A 27,845-nucleotide genomic window follows, 5' to 3' on the forward strand; every position below is an offset into this window, starting at 1 on the left:
TCCCCGACACAAGTGTGGAGGCTGGCTGTTGTCAGATATCGGAGTGAAGAGAACTTTGGCAGTCCACCAACAATGTAGACGACTCGAGAAACTTTACCCATTTTTACGAGCAGGTCCGCGCGTTTAGACTCGTGTAACAGTCGATTTGATCATGTTGGATTAGTTACACAACAGGTATCCCTTAAAAGGTAGTAACGAGCTTGGTTTTTGTATTTTTAAAATTAGCCATTAAACAAAAAAAAGTTGTCCAGGCTTAGCTGTAATCACAAAAGAACTTAGCTGGGTGTTAGCTAAGCTTTAAGTGAGCTAGCATTAACGCCACAAATATCTCCAGAGATAGGTCAGATTTGTGTGCAAACAATCTAGGAATCGATAGAGGAAGCGAGCCCGGAGATTAAAACTGGAATTTTGCAGTTTTGGTGAACAAACTGACATAAATACGCGGCTCTCCTCCTCCTCCTCCTCCTCCTTCTCCTTGTGAGCTCGTGCGCTCGGGATGTCGTCTCGCGGCGGTCTGCAGCCTCTCCGAGCTACAGTTCCCTTTCAACTACACAACAACACCACCAGCACCACCACGAAAACCCCAGCACAGAGATGGAGAGAGGCCAAATCGGGTATGCAAGTGGCCTTTCAAAACTTCTGCATTGAAATGCATGTGATCCGAGATCACTGAGCTCCTTCTTTATGTGCCTCCTTCATCTAATACAATGGAGGTGTGCGTTATCATGTTTTCCTGTTTAGTCATATGTGTGCAAAAGTGCAAGAGAGTTCAGAGATGCTAGAGGACATGAAAGAAGGGAGTGTCTGGGAATACTCATTGCACATGCTTTCAGTTGGTGTTGAGAGTGTGTTATTTTGCAACCACAGCACGCAGGACTGAACTGTGCAAGCAATCAACTGATCATGTTTCTTGTCTACATGTATGCATGCGTTTTTCTGTCTTTTGCAAACAAAAGAACTGTGCAGTTGTACAGAGCACAGCAAAACCTTTTACGGTAGGCAACGTATTAGGGCTGTTTGGATCCTGCTGAGCATGCTACAGTGGAAATGCCAGCTTTTACTGTGCAAAACAGAGGCGTGTTTTTCCCTTTAGCAGCAGTGTGTGTGTGTTGTACGATTCTATCAGGTGCTGGGTTTGCATTTTCTATGTTTGTCTATTAAGCCTGAGATCTCACTTCCCTTTGCATAGCAGTTCACAAACATACGATGATGGTAGAACTCTTATTATAAGATGTTTTGTAGTCTTTAGGATTGGTATAATCCCCCAAATCCACACTATTCCCTTATCCCCAACTTATTTGAGCAGAAGTTGTTTAGTGACAACACTGATGTTATGTTTATTTTGTTAGGTTTTGGCTGGGGTCTGGCTTACAGAAGACATTGCATTAGCAGGTCCGAGTTGTTGCGGTTCTGTTCAGTTCAGAACGGAGCCGTGTGTGTGTGTGTAACTGAAGTCCTTGTGCCAGGACTGTGTTTATTTTAGTAACCAGCTTGCTATGCTTGCGGGGAGCAGAGCTCAGGGGGGATGGGGGCTAAGACAAGCCTAGTGGGACATTACACAGGGGGTTTGTGGTGTTTTGCAACCTACAGAACAGTGCAACGCACGCTTTACTTGGGGTTTAACATCTGCTGGCAACGAGCAAGCTCTCAGCGGTTTGTCTTTAGCAGCACAATGAATAAGGACAGCGTGACGGCGAGGGCTGGGGAGAAGCGCTGCTCTGATGGAGTCTCCAGACCACAGGGGTGGAGGCAAACTTGTCATTCCATGTCCTAACACTGGGGACTAGACAACACCTGTCTCACATATTGAAGCCACTGTGTGCTACTAAATGATCTCAAAGACACGGTTGAACACGTCTTTAACCTTTACTGAACTTGGCAGGAGGGGGGAAAGAAAATTGTATTAACTAGAGCCTACTGCAGGTGCAGTTGGTCGCAGAAAACAAAACTGTTTATTGACTAGTTTGCCAGCTGTTTGATACAGTTCACACTCTTCATGCTGTCAGTCTAACGTAATTATTTTTAACCAAAAGAACCGTTATAAGCAAATTTCATATACAGATTTCAGATACGTCCAGATAAATAGAGTTATTTGTTTATTTGAAATAACTGTGCGATTTAGAGTTAAAGGAACAATTATATCAGTTCTGGAAATCAGCTAGATGTCAGAGCATCCTCTCAGGTAGAATAAAGTCTTCTTCATTTTTTTTTTTTTTTTGCGTTTTCTCTTGCATTAGTTCATATTTTTTTTTTGCCATTTGACTCTTAAAGCTTGATATTACTGATCCCGATCTGATAACGTATTCTTTAAACACTACTAAGCGTTTTTAAACTGAAGCACTTCACATCAAAATCATGCACATTATGATTACTCTGATCAGCCTCAACATTAAAACATTGATTATCTCGTTACGGTGGCACTTGTCAAGAGGTGGGATAAGTGAACGGTCAGTTGTTGAAGATGTGTGGAAGCAGGAAAAATGGGCAGGTCTGGGTCAGAGCATCTCCAAAACAGCAGGTGCTTGTGCGGTGTTCCTGGTATGCAGTATTAGTACCTACCAAAAGTGTCCAAGGAAGCAAGACTCCGTGAACCAGTGACAGGGTCATGGTCAACTAAGGCTCACTGGTGTCTGTAAGGAGTAAAAGTTACCCATCAGGTCTGAAACTACAGAAGAGCTAGATGATAGGAAGAGAAAGATGTCAGAACACGTAGTGCATTGTCAATGCTGACCCATACCCACTCACACAAGCACCTACAATGGGCATGTGAGCATCAGAACTGGACCATGGAGCAGTAGAAGAAGGTGGCCTGGTCTGATGAATCACATTTTCTTTTCTTCATGTGACAGGCCGGGTGTGTGTGCATTTCTTACCTGGTGAAAAGATGGACCCGGTATGCACTGTGAAATGAAGGCAAACCAGTTGAGGCAGAGTTTAGCTTTGGGCAATGTTTTGCTGGTAAACCTTGGATCCAGACATTCATGTGGATGTTATTTTGACATGTACCACCTGCCTGAATATTGTTCCAGTCCATATACACCACTTCATAGCAACATTACTCTCAAATGCAGTGGCCTATTTCAACAGGATGATGTGTCCTGCCACACTGCAAAAGCTGTTCAGGACTGGTTTAAGGAACTGAAGGTGTAGCCTCCAGATTCCCAATCCGATCGAGAATCTGTGGGATGTTCTGGACAAGAGTCCAATCCTCAGAGGCCCTATCCCACAACAGTCGAGTCTCTTTATGTTTAAATATTTTCAGTTAAATATTTATTTTTCTTTTCTTTTATTTGTTACCGGATTTAATCTTCAATGTTTCCTGTGAGATCTGATCCACCATTTTTTTTACTAGTATTGGCCAGACACTGATATACACTGGGTATTGAATTGGTGCTATCTTTATGATTGAGCCATAACATGTTGACTTTCTGACTTCCTGCTACAGCAATACAGGAGACACCAGAAAACACTGCTCTTTCTGCTTTTTCACATCGGTCAGAAAAATTGCAGAATGGGAAAGGACACTGGACATTAATCATGTTCATTGGCTTCTAGTAGCAAATGCTTTCACTTTACATGGACTTTAGCTAACTGAACTTTGCCTTGTGAATTCCCTGTTGGTTTTGTAACCCAGTAGAAACCAGTAGGTGGTACTGTGGGCATTTCAGCCACCAAAATGGAGGAACCTTCTCTTCCTCCTTGTGGACTTTTCTGAGAAAGTTCTGCTTTGTCGGTGCCTCTGTAAACGGTTTGTACGAGATGCATCAAATACTTGCCTTGACATGCTTTAATTTAGCTTTCTGAACGAAGGGCTCCTTTTTTTTAAGGGCTCAAGAAATAAAGACATAATGTATACCACATCATTTGCAATTTATTAGGAAATTCATACTGACTGTCTGACTGAGGAAATTATATGTAGTGCTCAGAACATAAGTTAAATCTGGACTGGCTGGAAAATAAGGTGCAGAATCGAGAACATTTATAACAGTTATTTTTGTCGTCCACAAAAAGCTGAGCAATATCATTTTGAAGCCTTTTTGTGAACCATGATTACAATCACATGCTTATCGTTCTTCAGTGAGAATTTCTAGCTTGCTGTTGTCTACTTGCAGTTCATCATCCTGCCACGAAACGTAACCTCCCTGTCTTTCCAGTTGAGTCCAAGACAAAGGCACGCCCCCCGAAGCCGACGCTGAGACGGACACTTTCCCTGGACATGTTAGTGGGACCGTACCTGCAGGGACAGTGGCCCAAACAGCCCGAGAGCCAGAGTGTAACCTGCGTCAATGACAAAGCCACACAGGTACAGCTTTCACTAATTCAGAGTTAGTGTAGTATCAAAAGGTTTAGTTATAGTACAATATTCTAGTTCTTACTGTAGGTTTAGTTTAACGTCAATTTTCTTGAACAGTTTTAGTCCTTTCCCCGCCCATAACACATGCAGTGGCTGGAAGTTTGCAAATATTATTAATGGTACTCTAGTAAACATACTTACACACTATAAATAGGGAATAAAGCATGAAAGTGCATTGTTTTAGGACACGGTGCGGTGTCTTCACGGTGCTAGGTCTAGCTAGTTAGTATTATGTTAGCCTATCAGTGATAAATTTGCAGGTCTAGCAGTGCATGTGAGCTCAGTGGTTTCCTCTCACCACCTCCTGCTGCATGCATTTGAGCATACAGAACGCAGCACATCCTTGCTCATTCTTTCATATAATCGTCCTTGCAGTGTCGGAGAGTGGACAGTTCTGTCCATCCGTCTGGCTTTGACTTTTTGTCTTTGCTGATTTTTAAATGTCCTGTCATACCTTTTTAGATTAAAAAACAAAATTATGCACATTTTAATTTTCGCCAATAACATGAACACAAGTAAGTCAAACACATCATCTGTCACTCCACCAGAAGCAGATTTCACATCAGGCAACGTGAGAGTAACATTTCAGTGGGTCAGATTTTGCCTCATAATGCAGTTAATGCACCGAGCGAGCCAGGGATCATGGGATCGGCCAGGGTTTGGGAATGTTCAGATCGTTTACCGTGCCTGAAAAATTGCTGTGGAAAAGATAAACTGGGATAAAGGCTTTAATAAATGTGGTCCTTAGAGGCATTGTATCAAATCTCACCATGTGCTGCGTTAAAAGAAACATTCCCCGTATGGCCAGAGGGCAGGCCTTTTGATTTATGAGGCAAGAAGATTGCTTATACACCAGAGCCCTGTGCTTTTTCTAGCTCTGAGTTGATTGTGGAGGGATTTGTGTGAAACATCAGCCTGGCAGGGCAGTCATGTTGTATAATATTGTATAAACTTGAACTTGGATGGCCACACAGTAACGCATCGTCTTTCGGAATCATTCTAGGCCATTGCAAATGTGATGAATGTCTGTTTTTTTTTTTTCCCCCCATTTTCGTCTTACAAGTAGGCATGTACAAATCATACGTAGGCTACAGATGCAGTGATCATTATGTCAGTGTTTGTTTAACCAATTTCTGATATTTAACTGATGAAATTGTCAGCCCAGAAGACAAAAATACTATAACAAATGAGACATTCCCGTGTTATCGTTTGGCTTCGTGGACAAACCCCGCCCCTCAAAACTCTCTCTCATAACGCCAAATCCCCTCACCCCTCTGAAACTTTACCCCTGTCATGTCGCTCTCTGCGTCTCGCCCAGATACTGTGGCTCTGTTTATAGCCGCTGACCTGTGATCCTGTTCTCCTTATTTCATTAAAGTTTGGATTGATGTTGAAAGGTGGGGGGGTGGTGGTGGTGGTTGAGTCTAAATTTAAAACAAGTGTTACATAGGAAGGGTGTTTGGCACATGACGTTCTCCTATGCGTCCCACCTCCGGCCTCCTGATCCACATATAAGCAAGAGATGCCGCGTCAGTGGCAAGTGACCCCTTTGTGACATGTTAAATTTATAGATCGCCTACGACATGCGTGTCATGACTTCATCGTGAAGCGCCGTGAAACATTCCTACTCTCGTATCAGAGAAAGAGAGAGATGAAGAATGTGAGCAAGACGGAGAAGGAGAGAGAGGATATCCATGCAGCAAACTCATACACATCATCTTCAGCCTCTGACACACACTCGCACCCAGAGGAAGCGTGATGCAGGGTGACACTCGTGCCGGTAAAGCTGAACGGTTGCTACACTAAAGGCTTTCTGCGATACTCTCAGCCTACCACTTCCTCTCAACAAACCAAAGGCCTGAGCTGTCATGGCGGTATGTGTGTGTGGGCCTGTGTGTGTGTATGTGTGTGTGCATGCTGGGGTATAACAAAAGCTCATGTCTATAGTTAAACCCATAAGGATGATCCACCACACTGGTATGGAGCTGAGAGTGAAATGGTACAAAAGGTGTACTTGAGGTCATGCATACAGTTTATTTTATTTCTGTTAGCATTAATGCAGCTGTGTGAGTGTGTCACAGGTGCAAAACAGGTGTGTTACTTGTTCTTTGTATGATATTCAAATAGAGTCAGTGAGCTAAGGAAACCTCTTTCACTTCCATCCAAAGCTGTGAGATCCTTAACTGCCGGATGCTGTAATGTGATCTGGTGCATCGCGATGCAAGATGCACAATAAAGGCAGGATTAGTCATGTTATGTACAGTACTCAACGGCCTGCCCTGCGTCAAAGACAGAGAGTCAGGGATACGCTGAAAAGGTTCACTCAGAAATCTAATTATGATATAAACATCGGTTTCGCTCGTGCTTCAGAACTTAAAGCATTCTCATTAACAGGCTGAAAATCTCATTGTTTTGCTTTGTGTCTCACATGGTTGATCATGAATGACAAACCTTTCACTGTTTCTCTCTTTGGTAGACCCCCAGTTCGTGGACAGAGGAAACTCGAGGGAGAAGAGGTGGGGTGGGGCACAAGCGCTCGGCATCATGGGGCAGCGCCGAGCACCTCAGAGAGGTCAGTGCGGATGATCATTTCGGGTTCCTTGTTATTCGTGGATTTTCTATAGATCTCATTCCTAGCCTGCTTAAAATTGATATAGGCTTTAAGAGTTAATTATCTTACGTTTAAGCTTATAGTTTTTTCCGTGTTTGATGAAAGACATTTGACACAATGGATAATAAGGGGTCACTAGAGTGCGAGGCAGGGCTGTGTATTAAATTGAGGCTAATGAGATGCATACAGTGAGATGTGTCAGTATAGCCTTTTCATGGCTGACCTCCTGATATCATCTTCTGAGTCATAGCAATGTTTCAGAACAAATAACACTCTTCTACGCAATATGGCCTACTTAATGTGACCTATGCATATTTTTGGCTTTGATTAAAGAAGACATTTCTAAATCTGGGTTTTGTGCATTTTTATGATACAGTGAATAAAGGAATTATCCTCATCATATCGGCTAGGAGGAACAAAAGATTCCCAGACACTCGAAAGAGGCGTACAAGAACGGGCAAAATATCTCCAGAGCTCCTTAAGGGTTAAAGACGCTCTGTTAAACACTCCACTCCAAACCTCATGTTGCTTGTGTTCTCATGAAGAGTGTATTAGTATTTGTTACAGACTTGATAACGGATTGCTCTTGAACGTTTAAAACAGATTAACTTGAACCTGGACACTTTAAAGGTCTGTAGAGCGTAGCATATTCACTCTGGTATGCCCGATATTTCAAATATCTACTATCTCGTATTTCTCTGTGACAGGTCGCTAAGCTGAGGCACTCACTACAAAAGCGCTCCAGACACGCACCGCCCCCCGCTGGCTATGAGCGCCTTCATCAGCCCTCACCTACTGTCCATACACACATGCCTGGAGCCACACAGGTAAAAATACACAGGATATTGTGTGTGTGTGTGCACGCATGCCTATTAGCTGCTAGTTAATGTACAGAGAGAGGCGTGATGGCCAGGGGATTGTACTTCAGGGGGGTTTGTAAGTGTTGTGATGTTCAGTAAACAAACAGTTTCCCATTCATCCAGCAACAGAGATGTAAATAGAGCGGGTCTTATTTTAGGAGGTGGTGTCACAGAGCTACCGTGATTGACATTACACACACTGTACACACTCTCGCACACGTTAACACCATTATGTAACCTTTAATACCACTACTGGAATGGTCAAGTGTTTATAGTTGCGTAATAAACACATGATTTAAAAGATACTGTCATATTGCTGTACTGTGTAATATGTCAAGCTGTTTTTTCACCCCATACCTTTTTTTTTTAGCCCATATATTGTCTCCCCCTACAGTTCAGAGCTGCTTATTTACACTATGTTGCCAAAAGTTTTGGGACACCCCATCCAAATCACTGAATTCAGGTGTTGTTTTTCAGGGGTTGAGCTTGGCCCCTTAGTTCCAGTGAAAGGAACTCTTAATGCTTCAGCTTCATACCAAGACATTTTGGATAATTTCATGCTCCCAACTTTGTGGGAACAGTTTGGGGATGACCGCTTCCTGTTCCAACATGACTGCTCACCAGTGCACAAAGCAAGGTCCATAAAGACATGGATGAGTGAGTTTGGTGTGGAGGAACTTGACTGACCTGCACAGAGTCCTGACCTCAATCTGATAGAGCACCTTTGGGATGAATTAGAGTGGAGACTGCGAGCAAAGCCATAACTGGGATGTCTGCCTTTTCATGCACATGAATGTAATATGAAGTTGGCTCCCCCTTTGCAGCTATAACAGCTTCAGCTCTTCTGGGAAGACTTTCCACAAGGTTTAGGAGTGTGTTTATGGGAATTTTTGACCATTCCTCTAGAAGAGCATTTGTAAGGTCAGGCACATGTTGGATGAGAAGGCCTGGCATGCAGTCTCTGCTCTAATTCATCCCAGAGGTGTTCTATGAGGTTGAGGTCAGGACATTGTTATTTATTTTATGATATTTAGCTCCAGATTAAAGCACATTTCAACTAACAAATAATATATATTATATTGCCTTTTGGGACACCCCTAGAACCTTTGGGATGAATTAGAGCAGAGACTGTGAGCCAGATCTTCTCGTCCAACATCAGTGCCTGACCTCACAAATGCTCTTCTGGAGGAATGGTCAAAAAATCCCATAAACACACTCCTAAACCTTGTGGAAAGCCTTCCCAGAATAATTAAAGCTGTTATAGCTGCAAAGGGGGAGCTAACTCCATATTACATTTATGTGCATGTGAAGGCAGATGTCCCAGTTTTGGCCTCTCAGTCTCCGCTCTAATTCATCCCAATGGTGTTCTATCAGGTTTAGGTCAGGACTCTGTACAGGTCAGTCAAGTTCCTCCACACCAAACTCACTCATCCATGTCTTTATGGACCTTGCTTTGTGCACTGGTGTACAGTCATGTTGGAACAGGAAGGGGTCATCACCAAACTGTTCCCACAAAGTTGGGAGCATGAAATTATCCAAAATGTCTTGGTATGCTGAAGCATTAAGAGTTCCTTTCACTGGAACTAAGGGGACAAGTCCAACCCCTGAAAAACAACACCTGAATTCTATGGTTTGCAATATAGTGTATTTTAATAAAAAGTCAAATCATAAAGCATATATATATTTTCCACAAAGTAGGAAGAGGCAGTTATGGGTAAGATGAAGGTTTGTCAGTTTTTAAGTTTTCATGACTTCATTTATGATTACTTACGTGTGTGTGTGTGTGTGTGTGCAGACCATCCCTCTGTTGCCTCTAAGCAGGCTGGCTCCCAGACTGAGGCGCAGTGTAGAGGGGCTTAACCTGGAGCTGGAGGGGGTCTTTGTGTCTGAAACAGCAGAACAACAGCATAAGGTCAGACATTATGTACACATGATTAAGCATTGGCCATGTTTATCTCTCAGATTAAACATACATACAGACATGCATATCCTTGAAACTGCTGTAAACTATATTAGATAACAAGGGCAATAAGATAATATTTACACATTACTCTTAATCTGCTCAGAGCTTCCAAACCATTCTTTTAATTCAGTGTGTATTGTAAGGTGGATCTATCGCGAAACAGTGGTTCATCAGCTATAAAAGCAGCGGTCAGAACGAATGATCTGGCAGAAACGGTTTTGTTTATTTAAATGAGAAAGGAAGTGAGACTAATTTAGATGTTGCTTTTACTTAGTTTTGTTTGTCATTAAAACAAACAAACCACCAATCTTGTGAGTCCTACACACCAGGGCTGTCCTGACTATGAGGGGAAACTCTAATAGCACTGTGTGCGTGTGTGTGCGTGTGTGTGCGTGCGTGTGTGTGCGTGTGCGTGTGTGTGCGTGTGTGTGTGTTTGTTTACCGATCAGATTCTGGATGTACCAGATGGTCACAGGGCACCCGTTCCAGTGCAGAGGTGCAGCAGTGGCTCTCAGAGTGACCTTTCCCCTGGTCTCCTCACCCCCTCACAGTCACCCTGCCCTATTGAAGAGTCTGGTAAGTCCACTGACGGGTTGTTGACATGATTTGATCAGTTTGAAAGGCGAGAATCTGCTGCCCCATTTCTTACACAGTGACCTGTAGCTGACCTAATGCATTGTTTTGAGATTTTGTAAATTGACATACTATAGTGCATGCAGGTTTTTTAAATAGTTAAGTCCTCTTTGATGGCTATTTAGATTCTAAAAAATTGTTAACATGCTTATAACTGTGCATAGTTTAATGAGTTGAGTTTATGATCTGAAATGCCTGTTATTAGTGGGAGACGTGCTATCTGGATATCTGGACATTACCAGCTTGTTAGGCGAACCTGTAAAGTGTTAACTAGCCAGTGGGCTTCTGTTAGTTACTGTTCTGATGCAGAAATTCAGAGGGGGCGGTGCTTGCAGGAGGACAGTGTGGATTTTTTTATTTTGCATATTCATACATATTAATTTCTACTGGCATTCTGAATGTGGTTAAAGATACTGTATAGATTTGTATTTTTTTTTTTTTTTTTTTTTAGATTTTTAATCGTTAAATGCAATGCTTTAGGACAATTTAACAAGCAAGTTTTGCACTCCCCTTGTACATGGTAGTGTGTGGGCCACTGGATCCATCTCCTTCTCCTCCTTTATATGTGATTGATGCGTCCTCATCCCCCCTCCCCAACAAGACCTACGCCTTCCAGAGAGAGCCTCCAGAAGGCTGTGAGAGAGTGCGCGTGTGTGAGGAAGCCTTGTGAGTAAATCTCTCACTCTCTTGGTGTCTTTAACCTCTCACAAGCACAGGTTCATATGAGAACGCAAAATACACCCATCAGGCGTAACATTATGACCAGTGAGAGGTGCCGTGAATAACACTGATGATCTCCTCATCATGGCACCTGTTAGTGGGTGGGATATATTAGGCAGCAAGTGAACATTTTGTCCTCAAAGTTGATGTGAGAAGCAGGAAAAATGGACAAGTGTAAGGATTTGAGCGAGTTTGACGATGGGCCAAATTGTGATGACTAGACGACTGGATCAGAGCATCTCCAAAACTGCAGCTCTTGTGGGGTGTTCCCGGTCTGCAGTGGTCAGTATCTATAAAAAGTGGTCCAAGGAAGGAACAGTGGTGAACCGGCGACAGGGTCATGGACGGGCAAGGCTCACTGATGCACGTGGGGAGCGAAGGCTGGCCCGTGTGATCCGATCCAACAGACGAGCTACTGTTGCTGAAATTGCTGAAGAAGTTAATGCTGGTTCTGATAGAAAGGTGTCAGAATACACAGTGCATGACGGGTCAGGGCTGTTTTGGCAGCAAAAGGGAGACCATCACACTATTAGGCAGGTGGTCATAATTTTATGCCTGATCTGTGTAAAAAGACTGAAAAGGTGAATGCAGTATAATAATGTTCAGTCTAACACACTTCTCCCATGATTTCTAAGGCTTATGCTTGACTTTATTCTGTCACTACTCCTTTTGTACTCCTTCCTGTGTAACACCTACAAAGTCCACAGCAACCACGCTATTAGACAGGTGCATCAGACATAAAGGAGGAAAAGCACAATAACCCCATTCTCTTTAAGTCAACATAAGCAAAATATTCCTTTAAGCCAGTCAAAGACAGCCGTTAAACATCAGCAAATTATATACAAACATTCATCTTCAGTAAATCGCTTTATCCCGGTCAGGGTCATGGTGGAGGGCCTATACTAATAACATGAGGGATATGATATGTGAAGGAATGAGGAAGAAAACACACACACCCTACTAATGTGTGCAGTTTCCATTTTACAATTTCAGCAGAGTAAACTTGGTTTCATTAAATTTTGATGGGTGCTATAGCACAGTAAAGTTGGAAAAAGAGCTGACATGATTGAGCTTAGTTTTAGTTTTTTACATCACAGATATCTGCAGTAATCACAGAGTGTGTAGAATTTTTATATCCATTGTACAACGTTTTTTGTGGGGTTTTTTCACCAATAATATAACCAACACTATTTTATCAGATCTGCTCTTACTTGTGATAATTAAGTTGTTTATGCACACGGCCGTATGAGTATCCGAGCAACTCTTTGACTGATAATGGATATATTCTCTCAATATAAAATGACATCAGTGATACTTATACTTGACCTTGTTGACCTCCACTTTTTCTTTGCCCTCTGTCTAGTTCTTCATGCCACGGTGATCCCCCAGCTCTGCCTTCCTGCCCCGACCCCAACAAAGTGAACTTCACTCCCCATGGAGGCTCAGCTTTCTGCCCTGTCAGTCTTCTGAAGCCCCTTCTTCCTTCCATGGACTTGCTTTTTCGTGGCCTGTCAGTCTCACCTGTGACTGGCTGCTCGGGCCAAAGCGCCACCCCCTGTATGACGACGGCACATCCAGTGAGCGAATACCTGCCCCTCCCAGACTCCTCCGTTTAAAACGATGGAAGATATGAGATGGCAAAAAAGGAGGAAGTAGTAACCAGTGGACTGAGGTTTTGTGCCATCTCATCATAGAACTGACCAAGCAATGGCTTACCAGTAGATGTAGCAAGCACTAAGGGTTTACTCTGTTAGACTACAGGAAAGACATCCTCTCGCCAAAAGACAGTAGGAAGAGCTGTGTCACTCTCAGGACAAACCCTCATATTTCATTTCCCCATATGGGAAGGTACCAAATGTGTATGCAATGCTGAATATCCTCTGTTCTTCTGTTTCTCAGTCGAAATAACGGTTCATTTCATTAAGCTGCTTTTAATAAGGTTTAGTGGATTTTGAACCTGCACTTACAGAGATTCCTAGTGAAGATGTCAGCCTTCGCTCAAAAGAAAGACCTCGTACCCTACATAATGTCTTTTTCTATAGAGAAGTTCATTTTGCTCCACCCGGCCCTTTTGTACTCGACGCTGGGGTTAGACGACTGACAAGATCCCCACCATGGGTGCAGTTATTTCAGTACTCTAAATTCGTTTCACGACACAGAGCTGACAATCCTATTATTTATTATTCAACGTCACCCTTGAGCTTTTCAGCTTCACAGTTATCACTTGGCACCGAAGTGCAATACAAAATCCATGCGTTCTGTTTCATTTAATCGGTTAAATAACAAACTGTGTCAACTGGACGGAGTTGACCAATTTGGTTCACTAAAGTGTTTCAGTTAAGCATTCACACTGATTGATTTAATGAGTATTTTTCCTACAAGGACAAATTGTTAATATCCAGAAAGAGCTGACATACATGGATTTGGTGTTCACCTAAGAAAACAAAAAAAAAAAAGGCACTGATTTCTTTCATAATACCTATTTTTTAAACTATATATTTTTTGATATTCAGAAAAAATATTTTCTTTGGTTTGTCTATTTTCCAGTTATGAAAAAAAAAAATCTTGTGGATTTATCAAGGTACATTAGAATGTAGCAAGTACAAGTGTGTTTGTATTCTAGCACTAAACAGTCAGTGGAAATTCAGCCTTGTGTTCATTACACAGTATGGATTGTGTGGGTGGGTGGGGTGAGGTGGGGAGGTTATGTTATAATGTGTGTGTGTGTGTTTTGAATTCTTTAGGGAACTCAAATGTTCTTGTCACTAGTCTTGCAGTGGTGGAAAGCTGACTCATCAGAAAAGCTCACTGATTTATAGAAAGCTTTAGGAAGTAACGTGTGCTGATGTGGTATTTGCTGTGATATACCACTAAACTTTCACATTTCACTGCATAATCAATGTCAACACAGCAGTATTTGTGTGTGTGTGTTCACACAAGGTAGCAGTGCAAACTTCTTTGCACGTTTTAGATTTTCTTTGTTAGTAGTGCCATTTTTGTTTTTGTTTTTAAACCTATAACTTGTCATCGTCCCAGATCTCAGGGTAGTTTTGTTTGGATTTGGTTCTGTTCTGAATTTCAGCCTCAGACGCAGTGCTGGGTGACGTGTTCAGTTCCCTGTTGTGGAACATGTAAATGAATGGTTATCAGGGTGTAGTTTTTTTTTCTTCATAGAGTTCGTTGTTTTTGTTCTCGGAAAAGGTGCTTCGTGAAAGCTGCGTCTTAGGTTTACATATTTTTCCTCTTTTAATTGTTATGATTTTTGTGACCTGCAGTAAAGCATCAGTGTCTTCTCTTCTTAGATTGGACTACTGCAAAAAAAAACAAAAAAAAAACCTTGTACTATTTTCAGTTCATGCCATTTTTTTTTGTGGATGACATAAAAGAGTAAAATAACGCAAAAAAAAATGTTTGTTATTTTATTATAATAATTCTGACACACTTGAATATGAATATTTGCACATACAGACAATAATAACTGTTTATAGGAGACTGAGATTACTTTTCGAGACACGTGTAGTTTCCCAGTGGGGCTTATTAAACCACGCCCTTTTCATAATCCCTGCCCTGCTAGTGGCTAGAGTCAGTTCTCCCCGGGGCTGTACTTGGACCAATCACAATACTCCACATCCAAAAGGGTAAACATTCAAAGCACACTCGGTCGGCAAGGACCTGCTGAATGTTCAAACAGTCTCCTTAATCAGATGCCTGATCTAAAAGAATAATAAAAGTGGCACAAAAACGTTTTTAAAATACACAAAAATACAAGAAGAGTAGGTTTGTGTCGCTTTATTGAAGAGAAACGCCTAAAGAGTGGATGGACTGTGTTGTATTTAAAGGCGTTAAATACATCCCGTGTCTGAGCAGACTAGTCATTTTAACCAGAACCTGGTCATTTACGACAGGAAATACAGTAACTCAGTGGTTTAAGAGTTAAAATGCTAACGTTGCCCCAGCATAATGATATGTTGAGAAGGTTTCCTGTGCATGTTTTGGGATTAAACTCCACTGCTATAAACGTGCAGAGGATCAGGCGCATTCGGCCGGCTCCTGAAGGCGGTTTTGGTCCTTCAGGTCTGATGATGGGTTAAAACATCAACAACACACCAGAGCGTCAAACCAGCCGCCGGACATCACACACCGAAATTGGTTTTTTTTTTTAGACAGATTTTCTTCGGTTTTAATGAAATGCTGCGGGAAACATGACCGGAATTCTGCTCTAGGACCCAGCTGACACTCGGACACATCCGCGGCGTTATCAGTAGAAATCCCCTGACCGCGGGGTAGACACGGAGCCGGGCTAGTCTATAAACACTCTCCCCACTGGGGTACCGTAGCGCGCCATCATTTCCGGGCTCGTGCCAGCCGGTAGAGTGGAGCGGGACGCGGGCTCGCAGGCTGCGGGAAGCGGAGCTGGCTCGGTGTCGGTGTCCATACCTGGACTAGCGCGACTGAAAGACAGCATGACGGCGGGGAAAGGCGGCGTGAAAGCGTCGCTGTGGCAGAACGAGAGAGTGCGCTTCATCGTCTGCTTCCTGGGAGTGTTCGTGTGTTACTTTTACTACGGAATCCTCCAGGAAACCATGTGAGTACACCCACCGGCTAACGAGCTAGCTGTTAGCCTTAGGTGTTTTTCAGGAAACGGACAGGAGAAAGATTTCCCCACAAACACCGTGCAAAACGAGAACTCGGGGAATACTGAAACTGAGCCGTTTGTAAATATGGGTTCATATTTTAAAACTAATTTAAGAGATGAGAACGCTCAGTATACTCTGTATATATTCAGCAACATCCCATAGTATTACCAGCATCCCATAATATTATACCTAAAGTGTTGTTCTGCTGTAATAGCGACTCTATACTGTAGTGTGATTATTTATAGTAGTACTATTATCATCTTTTGGGTAACACACACGAGTGTGAGGACCATCAAACCCATGAGTAGGTCTACCCACATCTGTTGCCCATAGAAGTCCAAACACCCCCCCCCATGTCAAAATGTATTATTGGGCGATTAGTGCTACACATCAGAAAGTAGCTGGTTCAGTAGTTCAGTTACAGCCTGCTGCTGCTTTCACATACACTACTGCCAGAAGTTGTGGAGGAAGTGCACAGAGTCCTGACTTCAGCCCGATAGAACACCTTTGGGATGAATTAGAGCGGTGACTGTAAGCCAGACCTTCTCGTCCAACATCCTCACAAATGTGCTTCTAGTGGAATGATCAAAAATTCCCATGAACACACTCCTAAAGCCTTCACAGAAGAGTTGAAGCTGTTATAGCGACAAACGTCGGAACAACTTCATATTACATTCATGTGCATGTCAAGGCAGACGTCCCAGTTTTGGCCTGGCTCACAGTCTCCCTATTATTAATCACAAAGGTGTTCTATCAGGTTGAGGTCAGGACTCAAGTTCCTCCACACCAAATTCACTCATCCATGTCTTTATGGACCTTGCTTTGTGCACTGGTGTGCAGTCATGTTGGAACAGGAAGGGGTCATCCCCAAACTGTTCCCACAAAGTTGGGAGCATGAAATTGTCCAAAATGTCCAAAGCAATAAGAGTTCCTTTCACTTGAACTAAGGGACCAAGCCCAACCCCTGAAAAACAACACCTGAATTCAAAGATTTGGAGAGGTGTCCCAAAACTTTTGGCAATATAGTGTATCTGCAACTTACCTCTCGCTGTACTATAAAGTTACCTGTAAATGTTCCTACTACTGATTGCAGTGGGTGGTGCACTTTGACAGCAAATCAGTCTCTGGATAGAGAGTGTTATAAAACGTATATAAACATTCAGCAGCGTATATATGTGCGTCACGAGATGAAGAAGAAACAGTGTGTGCTTTTTTGCCACAGATCACGTTACGCAGTGAGAAGGTTGTGGGGTCAATCCTGCACACAGGTGACAAGGTGATAGTGTAACATCTGACTATGTTTTTACGGATCAGTGAAAACCTTTCTGTCCGTTTATCCTATCCATACCTATTATCTAAGACACACATGCAAGTGTCTTAGACTCCCTATTTTTAAGTACAACAGCTGTTTTTTATTTGATCATTTATTAATGACATTATTATAATTTTTACTAAAACATAACAGTAAACCAAACTATATTATTATATTATATTTTCCAAAAAAAAAAAGTCTGTCTATCTACCGATCCCTCAAACCTGTTGAGGATCACCACAGTGTCCGCTGTGGTATAGATGAAGATTTCTGAGTCACCTTCTCAAGTGACGGAATTTAATTTAGAAATGGTCTAACTCTGACAAACATACGGTCAGACAGATAGAAGTAGTTTATTTATTTCAAGGGGACATTTTGGAAAAATTAGTCAAACATCACCTGAGCTCAGGATCGAACCCACAGCCTTGGCGCTGTAAGGCCTCCGGTTAAGAAAATACAGGTAGAAAGAGTTTTACTGCTCACACAATGTTTCCAATCACACACAGAAAAACAAAGCGCTTATTGTACATGATTCAGAGCTATACATGGCACTGAAAAATAAGGCGATTACAAGACGAGGTTAAACAAGTCGTCGCAAGTTCAAAACCACAGCCCGTAATTATACATAATAAGAGTTCATTAGCTATTTCCTGTAAATAGTTTGGTTTTCAGAAAATTCATGTGATGTATGCAAACCCACACTAACCACCACCCCACAGCTGTTACTCAGAGTCTACAGTCAGAAATCCTAATCCTCTGGAGTAAACGTCTCGTGGCAGACTAGCTTGTAAATGAATTTTTCCTCAGCTGGTATTTTTTTTTCCCCCCGTTACTGATACGAGCTTGCATTTGGACTTTAAATGAATTGATCATTTTGGCGAAATTTAGTGGAGTGTGTGTGTGTGTGTGTACGTGAGAGAAAGAGACATCTCTTGTCATAATGTACTATATACAGACCCCTCTGAAAGTAGGGGAATTGCCAAGGGCAATTCTTTTGGCTGTGAACTGAAGACATTTGGGTTTGAAATCGAAAGATGAACGAAACGGTTTATACTTTCATTTCCAGACATTTACATCTAGATATGTTAAAAGCACAAAGAACACCGGATCATGTGACTAACAGGTATTTCTTGTTGTGAGGATGTGGCCTGGAAGATTGATTGTATGAGACTATAAATATATCTGAGTAGCTACTCTTGGTCGGAGTCTCGGGTTTTGCCTCTGAAGACTGCATTTGTTGCTAAAATGTGTAAACCAGCATAAAGAGCAGAGAGCTGTTTATGGGAGAAGAGCAAGCCATTTGAAGCTGAGGAAAGACCGAGCAAATTGATCAGAACCATTGCAAGGCATAGCCAGTAGAAATTGAAATGTCCTGGGGAAAGGGAGTAAAAGGTAATGATAGGTTCATCAAGGAACAGTTGATGACACATTGTGTGATCTGTGAAGTGAGATCTAGGGTCAGGGCAGAGGGAAGTGGTCAAGGTATCACAATCTGCCGTTTGAAGACGACTTTAAGAGCAGAAGTGTATGACACGACAAGACCAAAGTGTGGAGGAAGAAAGGATCTCTTTATGATCCAAAACCAGCTCATTGGTCCAGCACAGTGGAGGTAGTCTTACATGGCTGCTCTGAAAACATCTGACTAATCAGTATTCAGTACTCACATCATTTTAGCAACTGTGATAGGTAATGTATCGGCTCCATTTGATGAGTCCAGCTTTAGACACTGTCCTCGTTGTCAATTTAACAACAACCAAGAGTATGCCTGTGTGGTATTTTCTGATGCTTACCATTGTAGGACTTGTGATATCTTATTTCATGGGCTCTCTAGTGACTGTCCCCTGTATTAGTGTGTAGAAGAGGTAGGATTGCTCATTCTGTAACTGTAACTGTAACTTCATCCCACAATGCCTCTGTTATATTACAGAACACGAGGAGACTACAGCCAGGGGGAGAAAAAGGAAAAGTTTCGCTATGCCACTACACTTGTCTTCATCCAGTGTATCATCAATGCTCTTTTTGCCCGAATCTGTAAGTCTGCCCCTCATATCACTGTTCATTTCCCCACCGCTTTAACTTTTATTGTCCCTCATTTTTTTCTTCTTCTTCTTCTTTTATCTCCTCTTCACGCAGTGATCCAATTTTTCGAGGGCTCCAGGCCGGACCACACGCGGAGCTGGCTCTATGCAGCATGTGCTCTGTCTTATCTGGGAGCCATGGTGTCCAGTAACTCTGCTCTGCAGTACGTCAACTACCCCACCCAGGTCAGAGCACACTTCCTCTCTCTGTCTCTTTTGTCCTCCACTAGTATGAGTTCCTTCCAGATGTGTCCATGGAACATTTTGGATCTGTGCAAAAGAAACAATGAAGAATCTAAAGCCACAAACACAAGAAAACTAATTTTTAGGATAAAATGTGGTGAAGAGTGTGTGGAAACCTGACCATGTATACTGTATGTATGTATGTATACAGATGTTACATTATACACAGCTGTATAGTGTAACATCTTAGTATGCTGCAGCATTACAATTTCCCTAAAGTGGCTCAATCATGTTCCAGCATGTACACAGTCATGTTATGAGTGGAAGTACTTGAGTGTCCTGCACATAGCCCTGACCTCAACCCCACTGAACGCTTTTGGGATGAACCAAAATGCCGACTGAACACCAGACGTACTCAAACATAATCAGTACCTGACCTCAGTAATGCTCATGTGGCTGAATGAGCACAAATCCCCACAGCCACGCTCCAAAATCTCATAGAAAGCCTTCCAGGAAGAGTGGAGGTTATTTCAACAGCAAAAGGAGGACTCAATGGAATGTTTGGAAATCATGTATGACTATAACACCGTAACTAGTGTTATGGTCAAGTGTCCAGTAACATACAGCAGATGTTAATGGGACAATAATGTCCAAGCTGCTTCCAGTTGGTTTGTAATTAAATTTATTTATAAAAACAATTCTAGATATTAATGATATTAATGTTTTGTGTTTTGTCCCTAGGTTTTGGGGAAATCATGTAAACCTATCCCAGGTAAAGTAAAATAAATAAATAAAAATTGTCAAAATATCTAAAAAATGAGAAACTGCTTCTTTAACTCACTAAAACATTTTAGATGTGTTCTTTGATTTCATAGAATATTTTGAAGAGAACGGTGTTGTATTGTATTGTCTTATTTTCTGTTTCTGACTCCAAATGTTCACGTCTCCGTGGCTTGTTTCCACAGTCATGATCCTCGGGGTGACCATTCTGAGGAAGAAGTACCCCATGGCCAAGTACCTGTGTGTGCTTCTGATTGTTACTGGCGTGGCGCTTTTCCTCTACAAACCCAACAAAGGCTCCACGTCTGCTGATGAACATTTGTTTGGCTTTGGGGAGTTGCTGCTGGTTAGTTCCTCCGTCCTTCTCTTTGTCATCTAGCATGTTTACATCCTACTGTTTACAGTCTTAATGATCCGTAAAAATATCTGAGCGATATCTCAATTTAAAAACCCTTACTTAAACACGGAAATAAGAATAGAATAAACAGAGCGATGGAAGCGAACTTCCTATCTGATTGAGAGATATGGCGTGACAATAACAGCAGCCTGAGCTCAGGAACACAGTCGAGTCAGGGTGAGATTGCATGTGAGCGTTATCGAGAGCTTGTGCAGCAGCACGTTAATTAAATGGAAATGAAAAACCCAGAAAGAAAATAGCTGTCTGCTTTATAAACTTGGGCTGCTTTCCAGCTTCTTTGATCTGTATATCAACAGGCTCATGTTCTCACACACACACACACACACACACACACACACACAAACCGACACTGTTAGTGAAAGAGAAAACAACTTGTTAATAAACCCAGCCCAGATATCTATCAAATGTGCCTTGTTAATTTGCTCATTCCCCAACCCTTCCTGCAGACTCACTCCCACCTGCCACAGGTGTATAATCTGTTGTATTATGCTCCCAGTGCTCCCAGTGCTGCTGAATTCTTAAATCAGAAGGCATTGTTGAACTTTCTGCAGCAGCCTGATGCGTTTATATCGATGCACTGTTTTCACACATCGTCGTTGTTTCTATAGTAACAGATCCTTCGCAGGGATTTGTATGGTGGACAGTCTACATCATCATTTAACACTGATAAAATAACGATAAGGCGGCACGCTCACCTCACACCTCCAGCGTCCTGGGTTTCGAGTCTTGCTCCATCTCCCTGTGTGGAGTTTGCATGTTCTCCCCATGCTTGGTGGGTTTCCTCCGGGTGCTCCGGTTTCCTCCCTCAGTCCAAAGACATGCTTCTAGGCTGATTGGAGTCTCTAAATTGCCCGTAGTGTGTGAATGTGTGTGTGCCCGGCGATGGGTTGGCACTCCGTCCAGGGTGTATCCTGCCTTGATCCCTGATGACACTTGAGAAAGGCACAGACTCCCCGTGACCCGATGATAGATCGGATAAGCAGTACAGACAGTACAGACAATGAAAATATATATTGATGTATATCGATATTGATTTAATGTTCTTTAGTTAAGAGAACTATATAAACGCTGATGTGGTGAAGCTTTACGTTAGGAGAAGCTTTATGTATGGGAGCAGTCTCCAGGTTCAGTGACCTCGTAACAGTAATCGGTTCGAAAGCAGGAGGTTTTATTTATGTATTTATTTTCAGTAACATGACTGTGATAAGTCGTAATGGGAACTAGCTTGTTTTGCAGATGTAACAACGTTAACCGTAAATGGTCAGAAAGCAATTTATAAATTGAAAACTGTTAAATGGCCATGTATTTATTTGTGTACATTCACACTGGAAATTTTCCTGTGTGTGTGTTTATTTGCGTCACGATTTGGGATGTCCAAATCACTATTCACGTATTCATCCTGTCCTACAGCCACATGAAGAAAAGCCGTGTCAGGCGGTATTTTTGATCAGAACGTGAAACTTCATAGAGACAGTAACTCATGAACGTATAACTCATTTTGTACCCTCTTTTGGATGCAGTTACTCTCCCTGACTCTGGATGGTCTGACTGGTGTAGCTCAGGATCACATGAGGGGGCGTTTCCAGACCGGAGCCAATCACATGATGCTGAACGTGAATCTGTGGTCGACACTGATGTTGGGTTTGGGTGTGTCCTTTTCATATAAGCGAGGCGTATGGTAATATAAAGCAGAGTTCAGATGCACACAGGTCTGTGTTATGTTGCTCTCTGTTTTTTATTAGAATTCCTGTGTAAATGTAGTAATTTGATGCATCTTGTATCTGGATTCATACTTTTTGGGTTTGCTCTTTTCTGCTTTGGATGCCTTCAAATGAAGGCTTCAGCAGGTGACATTTACAAGCATGCGGTAGCCTCCATGATATGCTGAAAGTCTTGGAACATGTAGCTTAGCGGAATGTTTCCCAGACCATCTGCTTTGGCTGCTTAGATTCAAATCTGTTGTAAAATAGATGTGGGAGAAATTACATCTGCGTATTTTTTTTTGTTTGTTTTTTTTTTTCTCCCCCTGCATAATCTATAGCCAACCCTGACACATAAAACAGCCAGGTGTAAATGGTGTCATTTATGTACCTGTGCAGTATGTGTACAAACATCTAAAAGGTATGCGTTAGGAATAAATTTGTTTCCCAGATGCTATCTTCGTCATGAAGATGCTTGACCCCGAAACAGAGGTCAGTCTTCTGCCATGCATCAAGTTTTAAACCAGAGTGGATCTGTAACACGTGGTGAAAAGCAGCAGCAGATTTTTATTTTTTTTGTCCCTGTTATTGCCAGCGCTGCCCAGCAGGGGGAGCTGGAGTTCCAGTGTAGCTGCAGTAGTGGCGTGTTTTTCACAAGTCGGAGTTAAAGACAGCTGGTCAGACTCAGCTGAGTCCAAGCAGCATCTGTTCAACCAAGTTTGTGCTTTTAATCTTTCAGTGCAGCACACTCTGTACATAATCTCATGACTCACTCTCAGTGGAACCACCAGACAGAATTTTAAGGATTAAAATAACAATGTACGAAAATATGCCAGAGTGGAGAAAATGTTGCGTTTAATTAATAATAAGGCATGTTTCTGGATGCTTTCTCTGTTTCCTAGCTGTGTTGTGGACAGGAGAGGTGTGGGAGTTTGTAAGCTTTGCTGAACGCTACCCCAGCATCATCTACAACATTTTGCTCTTTGGCTTCACCAGCGCTCTGGGACAGGTGAGACACAGGATTACACACAGGTATATCTCTCTCATAGTACTTTGCTTACCAGTACTCTCCTCACCTTCCTCTTTCAGACCTTCATCTTTATGACCGTTGTATATTTTGGGCCCCTCACCTGCTCCATTGTCACAACGACAAGGAAGTTCTTCACCATCCTCGGCTCTGTGCTGTTGTTTGGGAACATCATCACCCCCTTGCAGTGGCTTGGGACCATCCTTGTTTTCCTAGGTGAGTGTGTCTCTCACTCTTTCTTACGTTACCTCTCCTCTCATTCACTCCTCCTCTTTATACTGTTTAATACATTTTTTAATGATTCAGTTCAGGGTCAACTGTGTCTTCCTGTGCAGCCCACAGCTTCCTAAGCTTCATTTGCACTGTGACTCAGTTTGAACAACAACTTTAGTTAGTCTGGTAGAACCAAAAATACAGGCAACTAGTCAAATCTTAGTTTAAACGTTTAATTTTAGGATTTTACAATAACCTCTGACATGTTTTGTAACGAATGGTTGAATGAATACATTATTTTAGCTCCCCAAGAAAATACTAAAAGGGCTTAGCACATTATTCTCATTTCAAAAAATGTACATGAAAATGCTAATTGGAAACGTCCCTGTATTCTCCTAATACAGCCATGTTAACTAGCTAACATTAAACAAGGGAAAAGTCGTGTCTCTGTTATTCTCTTGGGAAGACAGAAGGGTTTGTGTTTACCGGTCTCCTTAGAGGGATGAGTCACTGCAAATCAGAACGAGTTATTCTGACTAATCACCTTTATCCTGTGATGCATTTCTATCCTGCCGAGACTGCTGTCTTTGAGAATGACCACTCCCACATCCACAAGGCACGAGGAGGACCCGACACTGACCTCACCATGATCACGACGATAATATAGTTTAAGCAGTGGAGTTTTTATACAGAGCTCAAGCCTGGCTCATATATAACACTCGCTCACTGAATCTTTTCTTTTTCTTTTAAAGAGAAAATATGTTTGGAAATGAAACTGCGCTGTGTTAACAACTAAACCTTGTTCTAAAGACCGCTGACGAATTTAATACTCAGTAATTGCTTGACGGAAGTTTAAATGAACGAACATCACAGCGTCTCTGTCCCTCTGTCCCACAGGTCTCGGCTTGGACGCCAAGTTTGGCAAAGTGCCCAAAAAGACAACACACTAAAGCACGAAGGGGGACGTGTGTGAAGCGTGTACTGTACTCACGGACAGAAAACTTGAAGAAACATCCGTTTCTGTTGGTGCACTACATCCGTGGCTAATCTGGAAAAAACAAAATGTACTTATTTTTATGCTTTTTTTTTTTTTTTTCCACCCATGAATCACTGAAACAGTGGTCATTATCTTAACTTAAAAAAAAAAAAAAGGACTGGTTAGTAATAGATAGTAATTTTGTTAGGTTTTCTTTTTTCCCTTGTCAAAATACCACACTTCCTGGGCCAGAGGACATTGAGCATGATGTAGACACTCATGGCATGCATGTCCACCAGCTCAGACTGACCGGTTCCTCACAGACAGCTCCATTTGTTAGCCAGTTTTACTCTGATTCCTGCCAGATGACTCTTTTTGTGGTTTTTAATGTATAATGCACATTCATGAGTATGTGTAATAATTATAAATGTGTTTCGGTCCGCCACTCCATCTGAGATATACATCTGTAATGTTCACCCCGTCCACTGCATCTCTAAGCCATATCAGATTTAATCTGATGTACAAGGTCAATTCTTTAATGTTAAACATGATTTTTTTTCCTCTTACATTTGTGTTCCTGTCAAGTGTCTTGTTTACTGTGTGGGGGGAAAGGATCATTGTTTCTTCCACACATTTCAGAGAAATAATGGAATAATTAGGATTGGAAAATAATTAGGTTTTAGTGTGCGTGTTTTTTGACCAGTTGGAACTATACTGGATATTTAACTAAAAGGGAAAAAATCAGCCAGACTATCGGGGGGTGTGTGATACCAGCTGTTGTATATGAACATTGTGTTCGAATCTGCCAACGAAGCCGTGTTGTCCGTCTGTCCATCGAGGGGGGGGGGGACAAATCCAACCAGATGGCATTAAACTTATTTTGGACATGAATGAATCCATCATCTTTGTCTTTACTCCACGTCCAGGTTTCTCTGTACAGTACTGGCTTTTCAAGTTAGATGATTAATTTTTCGCAGACTTGTCGGCGCGATGGCAGACGAGCGTCGCCTTTAAACCAGGTCAAACGGCCCTTGTGGGAGAAATCCTTTCTGCCCACTTCTCCTATTCCTGACATTGCTGTTTGCTTCCTGCTTGCTTAACCAGGACTCGCTGCAGCGAAAGGTTAATGCTCAATTCAGAGCAGAAAATGAAATTGTAGGGAAACAAACACGAGTGGGTGTCAGGGAAAGCAATCTGATTAAAAGAGTCAGTGGAGGAGAACAGGCAGAGCAACAAAACCCCTGCTCGGCTCTTTTCTCCTCGCTCCAGTATAAAGGGTACAACCTCAGGTCATAAACTGAATTTTTTTTTTTATTTCAAAGCTGTTTTTAGTGACATGTAATGCCTTCAAAAATGAGCGAGGTAAAAAATAATAAACAACAGAGTAGAAGTGTGTACAAAGATTCAATTAGCTCTAGAATTGCTAACACAATTAATAACGATGGGTATGAATATCTTATTAAACTTGCATTGGAAGAGAAATCTAATCTTTTATTGAAATAAACCTATTCTTAGAATTAACACTTATTTCCACGTCCGTCTTTTTAATACTATGTGCCATGTTTCTTTGGCAACATGAAGCATAACAGAGTTTTTTTCAGAGCATGGCATCTGAGCTCAGTCTTCAGTACAGGATTTCTACAAGTGCGGAAGATCCAACCATGACCCAGTTGTAGCTTCTCTACAAAGAGTGCCAGATTTTAACTGCCAGACTGTCTGCTGGTACAGTCACAGTGGTATAGCCATTCTTCTGTATATGATAAACTCACCTTGAGACTTGTTCTCATCTAAACAGAGAACCCGGTTCTAGATATGACCATCTCTAGCTGTTTATGTTTGTGGTTAGATGAATGAAAAAGTAGTTTGTTGCCAGGAAGGTGGAGCCTTAAGTGTGGGTTTAGACACTTGCTCACCCCCAAAATCTGCAATCTTCAATCTTTTACACTCTTCTGAAAATCTCACCTCAGTGAAACCCTCCTGCTAACATTTCCTGCAAGATAGAATGGTGTCCTCATCCAGGCAGATTCATTATAGCTCCATTATTGCATATAGTTTTTTATTTTTTATCTTACTTTGTGCTCTGACTGTGCTTGTGGACATTTATATATATATATGTATTTCTGTTGCCTTGTTTATGTTATGCTAAGTTCATAGTAATGAATGCCTAATGTATATATATATACACCGATCAGGCATAACATTATGAGCAGTGAGAGGTGAAATGAATAACACTGATTATCTCCTCATCATGGCACCTGTTAGTGGGTGGGATATATTAGGCAGCAAGTGAACATTTTGTCCTCATAGTTGATGTTAGAAGCAGGAAACATGGGCAAGCGTAAGGATTTGAGCGAGTTTGACAAGGGACAAATTGTGATGGCTAGACGACTGGATCAGAGCATCTCCAAAACTGCAGCTCTTGTGGGGTGTTCCTGGTCTGCAGTGGTCAGTATCTATCAAACGTGGTCCAAGGAAGGGACAGTGGTGAACCGGTGACAGGGTCATATATACACACTGCTCCTTCCTTGTACCACTTTTGATAGATACTGACCACTGCAGACACAAGAGCTGCAGTTTTGGAGATGCTCTGATCCCGTCGTCTAGCCATCACAATTTGGCCCTTCGTCAAACTCGCTCAAATCCTTACACTTGCCCATTATTATAAATTATTACAAAAAGTACCTCAATTAAACGTTAGATTACTCTCATATTTTCAGTAAGATTGAAGAGAGTTGGCATCGCGCATTACTTTGAGCTCTGTAATTAATAGTACATTAAAATGAGAGCTCAGGAAAATGAGACAGGTGGTAGATCAAGCTTAGGTTGCAAAATGTCGTTTATTCTAGTATTCATTTAATACTAAACAAATAAGGAGTAATTTGTTGTGCATCAGAAACGTGTTTGTAACAATGAAGACTTGAAAACATAACAGATTGAGATCCAGACTGAATCAAGGACTACATACAAACCTACCTGGAACCACCACCTCCTCATACTAGTCTTACATACACTAAATGTCTAAAAGTCACCATATGTGGTTCTTCCGCAATCTGTTAAGATAAAACTTTATTGATCCCACAGTGGGGAAATTCAATTTGTTGACACAAATGCTGGAAGCACACAATGGATACTGGTGGAAGTTGTAAATTTCCCATTGGGATGAATAAAGTATCTATCCATCCATCCACAAATCTGTTCCAGCATAAAAACAGTGAGGTCCATGAAGACAAGGTTTACCAAGGTTGGACTGGAAAGCATGTAGTGTCCTGCACATAGCCCTGACCTCAACCCCAGTAAACACCACTGAGATGAACTGGAACGCTGATTCAAACCGGACCTCCTCACCCAACATTCGTATCTGACCTCACTAATGTTCTTGT

General features: G+C 41.9%; 2 protein-coding genes across 3 annotated transcripts; both read left to right on the top strand.

The window, feature by feature from the left end:
* Positions 1 to 13: 13 nt before the first annotated feature.
* fam117aa (family with sequence similarity 117 member Aa) lies at positions 14 to 15,402 on the top strand. Of its 2 annotated transcripts, none has more exons than XM_058412321.1 (8): positions 14 to 614; positions 4,113 to 4,303; positions 6,831 to 6,926; positions 7,673 to 7,792; positions 9,621 to 9,737; positions 10,238 to 10,364; positions 10,946 to 11,087; positions 12,505 to 15,402. In XM_058412321.1, the coding sequence occupies exons 1-8, from the start codon at positions 497 to 499 to the stop codon at positions 12,755 to 12,757; spliced, it is 1,164 nt and encodes a 387-aa protein (XP_058268304.1). In that variant the 5' UTR covers positions 14 to 496; the 3' UTR covers positions 12,758 to 15,402. The 2 variants fall into 2 exon arrangements, with proteins under 2 accessions (XP_058268304.1, XP_058268312.1); XM_058412329.1 differs by having other exon boundaries at positions 20 to 614; positions 4,155 to 4,303.
* slc35b1 (solute carrier family 35 member B1) lies at positions 15,244 to 25,175 on the top strand. The gene is made up of 9 exons (XM_058412430.1): positions 15,244 to 15,726; positions 19,018 to 19,121; positions 19,224 to 19,354; positions 20,093 to 20,123; positions 20,317 to 20,477; positions 22,070 to 22,196; positions 23,152 to 23,258; positions 23,339 to 23,492; positions 24,387 to 25,175. Exons 1-9 carry the CDS (start codon positions 15,605 to 15,607, stop codon positions 24,437 to 24,439), a joined length of 990 nt encoding a protein of 329 aa, XP_058268413.1. The 5' UTR covers positions 15,244 to 15,604; the 3' UTR covers positions 24,440 to 25,175.
* The last annotated feature ends 2,670 nt before the right edge of the window (positions 25,176 to 27,845 follow it).

The sequence above is a fragment of the Hemibagrus wyckioides genome, linkage group LG02 (assembly GCF_019097595.1).
Source record: "Hemibagrus wyckioides isolate EC202008001 linkage group LG02, SWU_Hwy_1.0, whole genome shotgun sequence".
Taxonomy (NCBI): Eukaryota; Metazoa; Chordata; class Actinopteri; order Siluriformes; family Bagridae; genus Hemibagrus; species Hemibagrus wyckioides.

Bases quoted from the DNA above. Each gene is read 5' to 3' on its own strand.
- fam117aa (XM_058412321.1), top strand. From the start codon at position 497: ATGTCGTCTCGCGGCGGTCTGCAGCCTCTCCGAGCTACAGTTCCCTTT. The intron at 615-4,112 runs GTATGCAAGTGG...GTCTACTTGCAG, and splicing joins ATGGAGAGAGGCCAAATCGG to TTCATCATCCTGCCACGAAA. The intron at 10,365-10,945 runs GTAAGTCCACTG...TGTACATGGTAG, and splicing joins CTGCCCTATTGAAGAGTCTG to TGTGTGGGCCACTGGATCCA.
- slc35b1 (XM_058412430.1), top strand. From the start codon at position 15,605: ATGACGGCGGGGAAAGGCGGCGTGAAAGCGTCGCTGTGGCAGAACGAG. The intron at 20,124-20,316 runs GTAAAGTAAAAT...TTGTTTCCACAG, and splicing joins ATCATGTAAACCTATCCCAG to TCATGATCCTCGGGGTGACC. The intron at 22,197-23,151 runs GTGTGTCCTTTT...TCTGTTTCCTAG, and splicing joins GACACTGATGTTGGGTTTGG to CTGTGTTGTGGACAGGAGAG.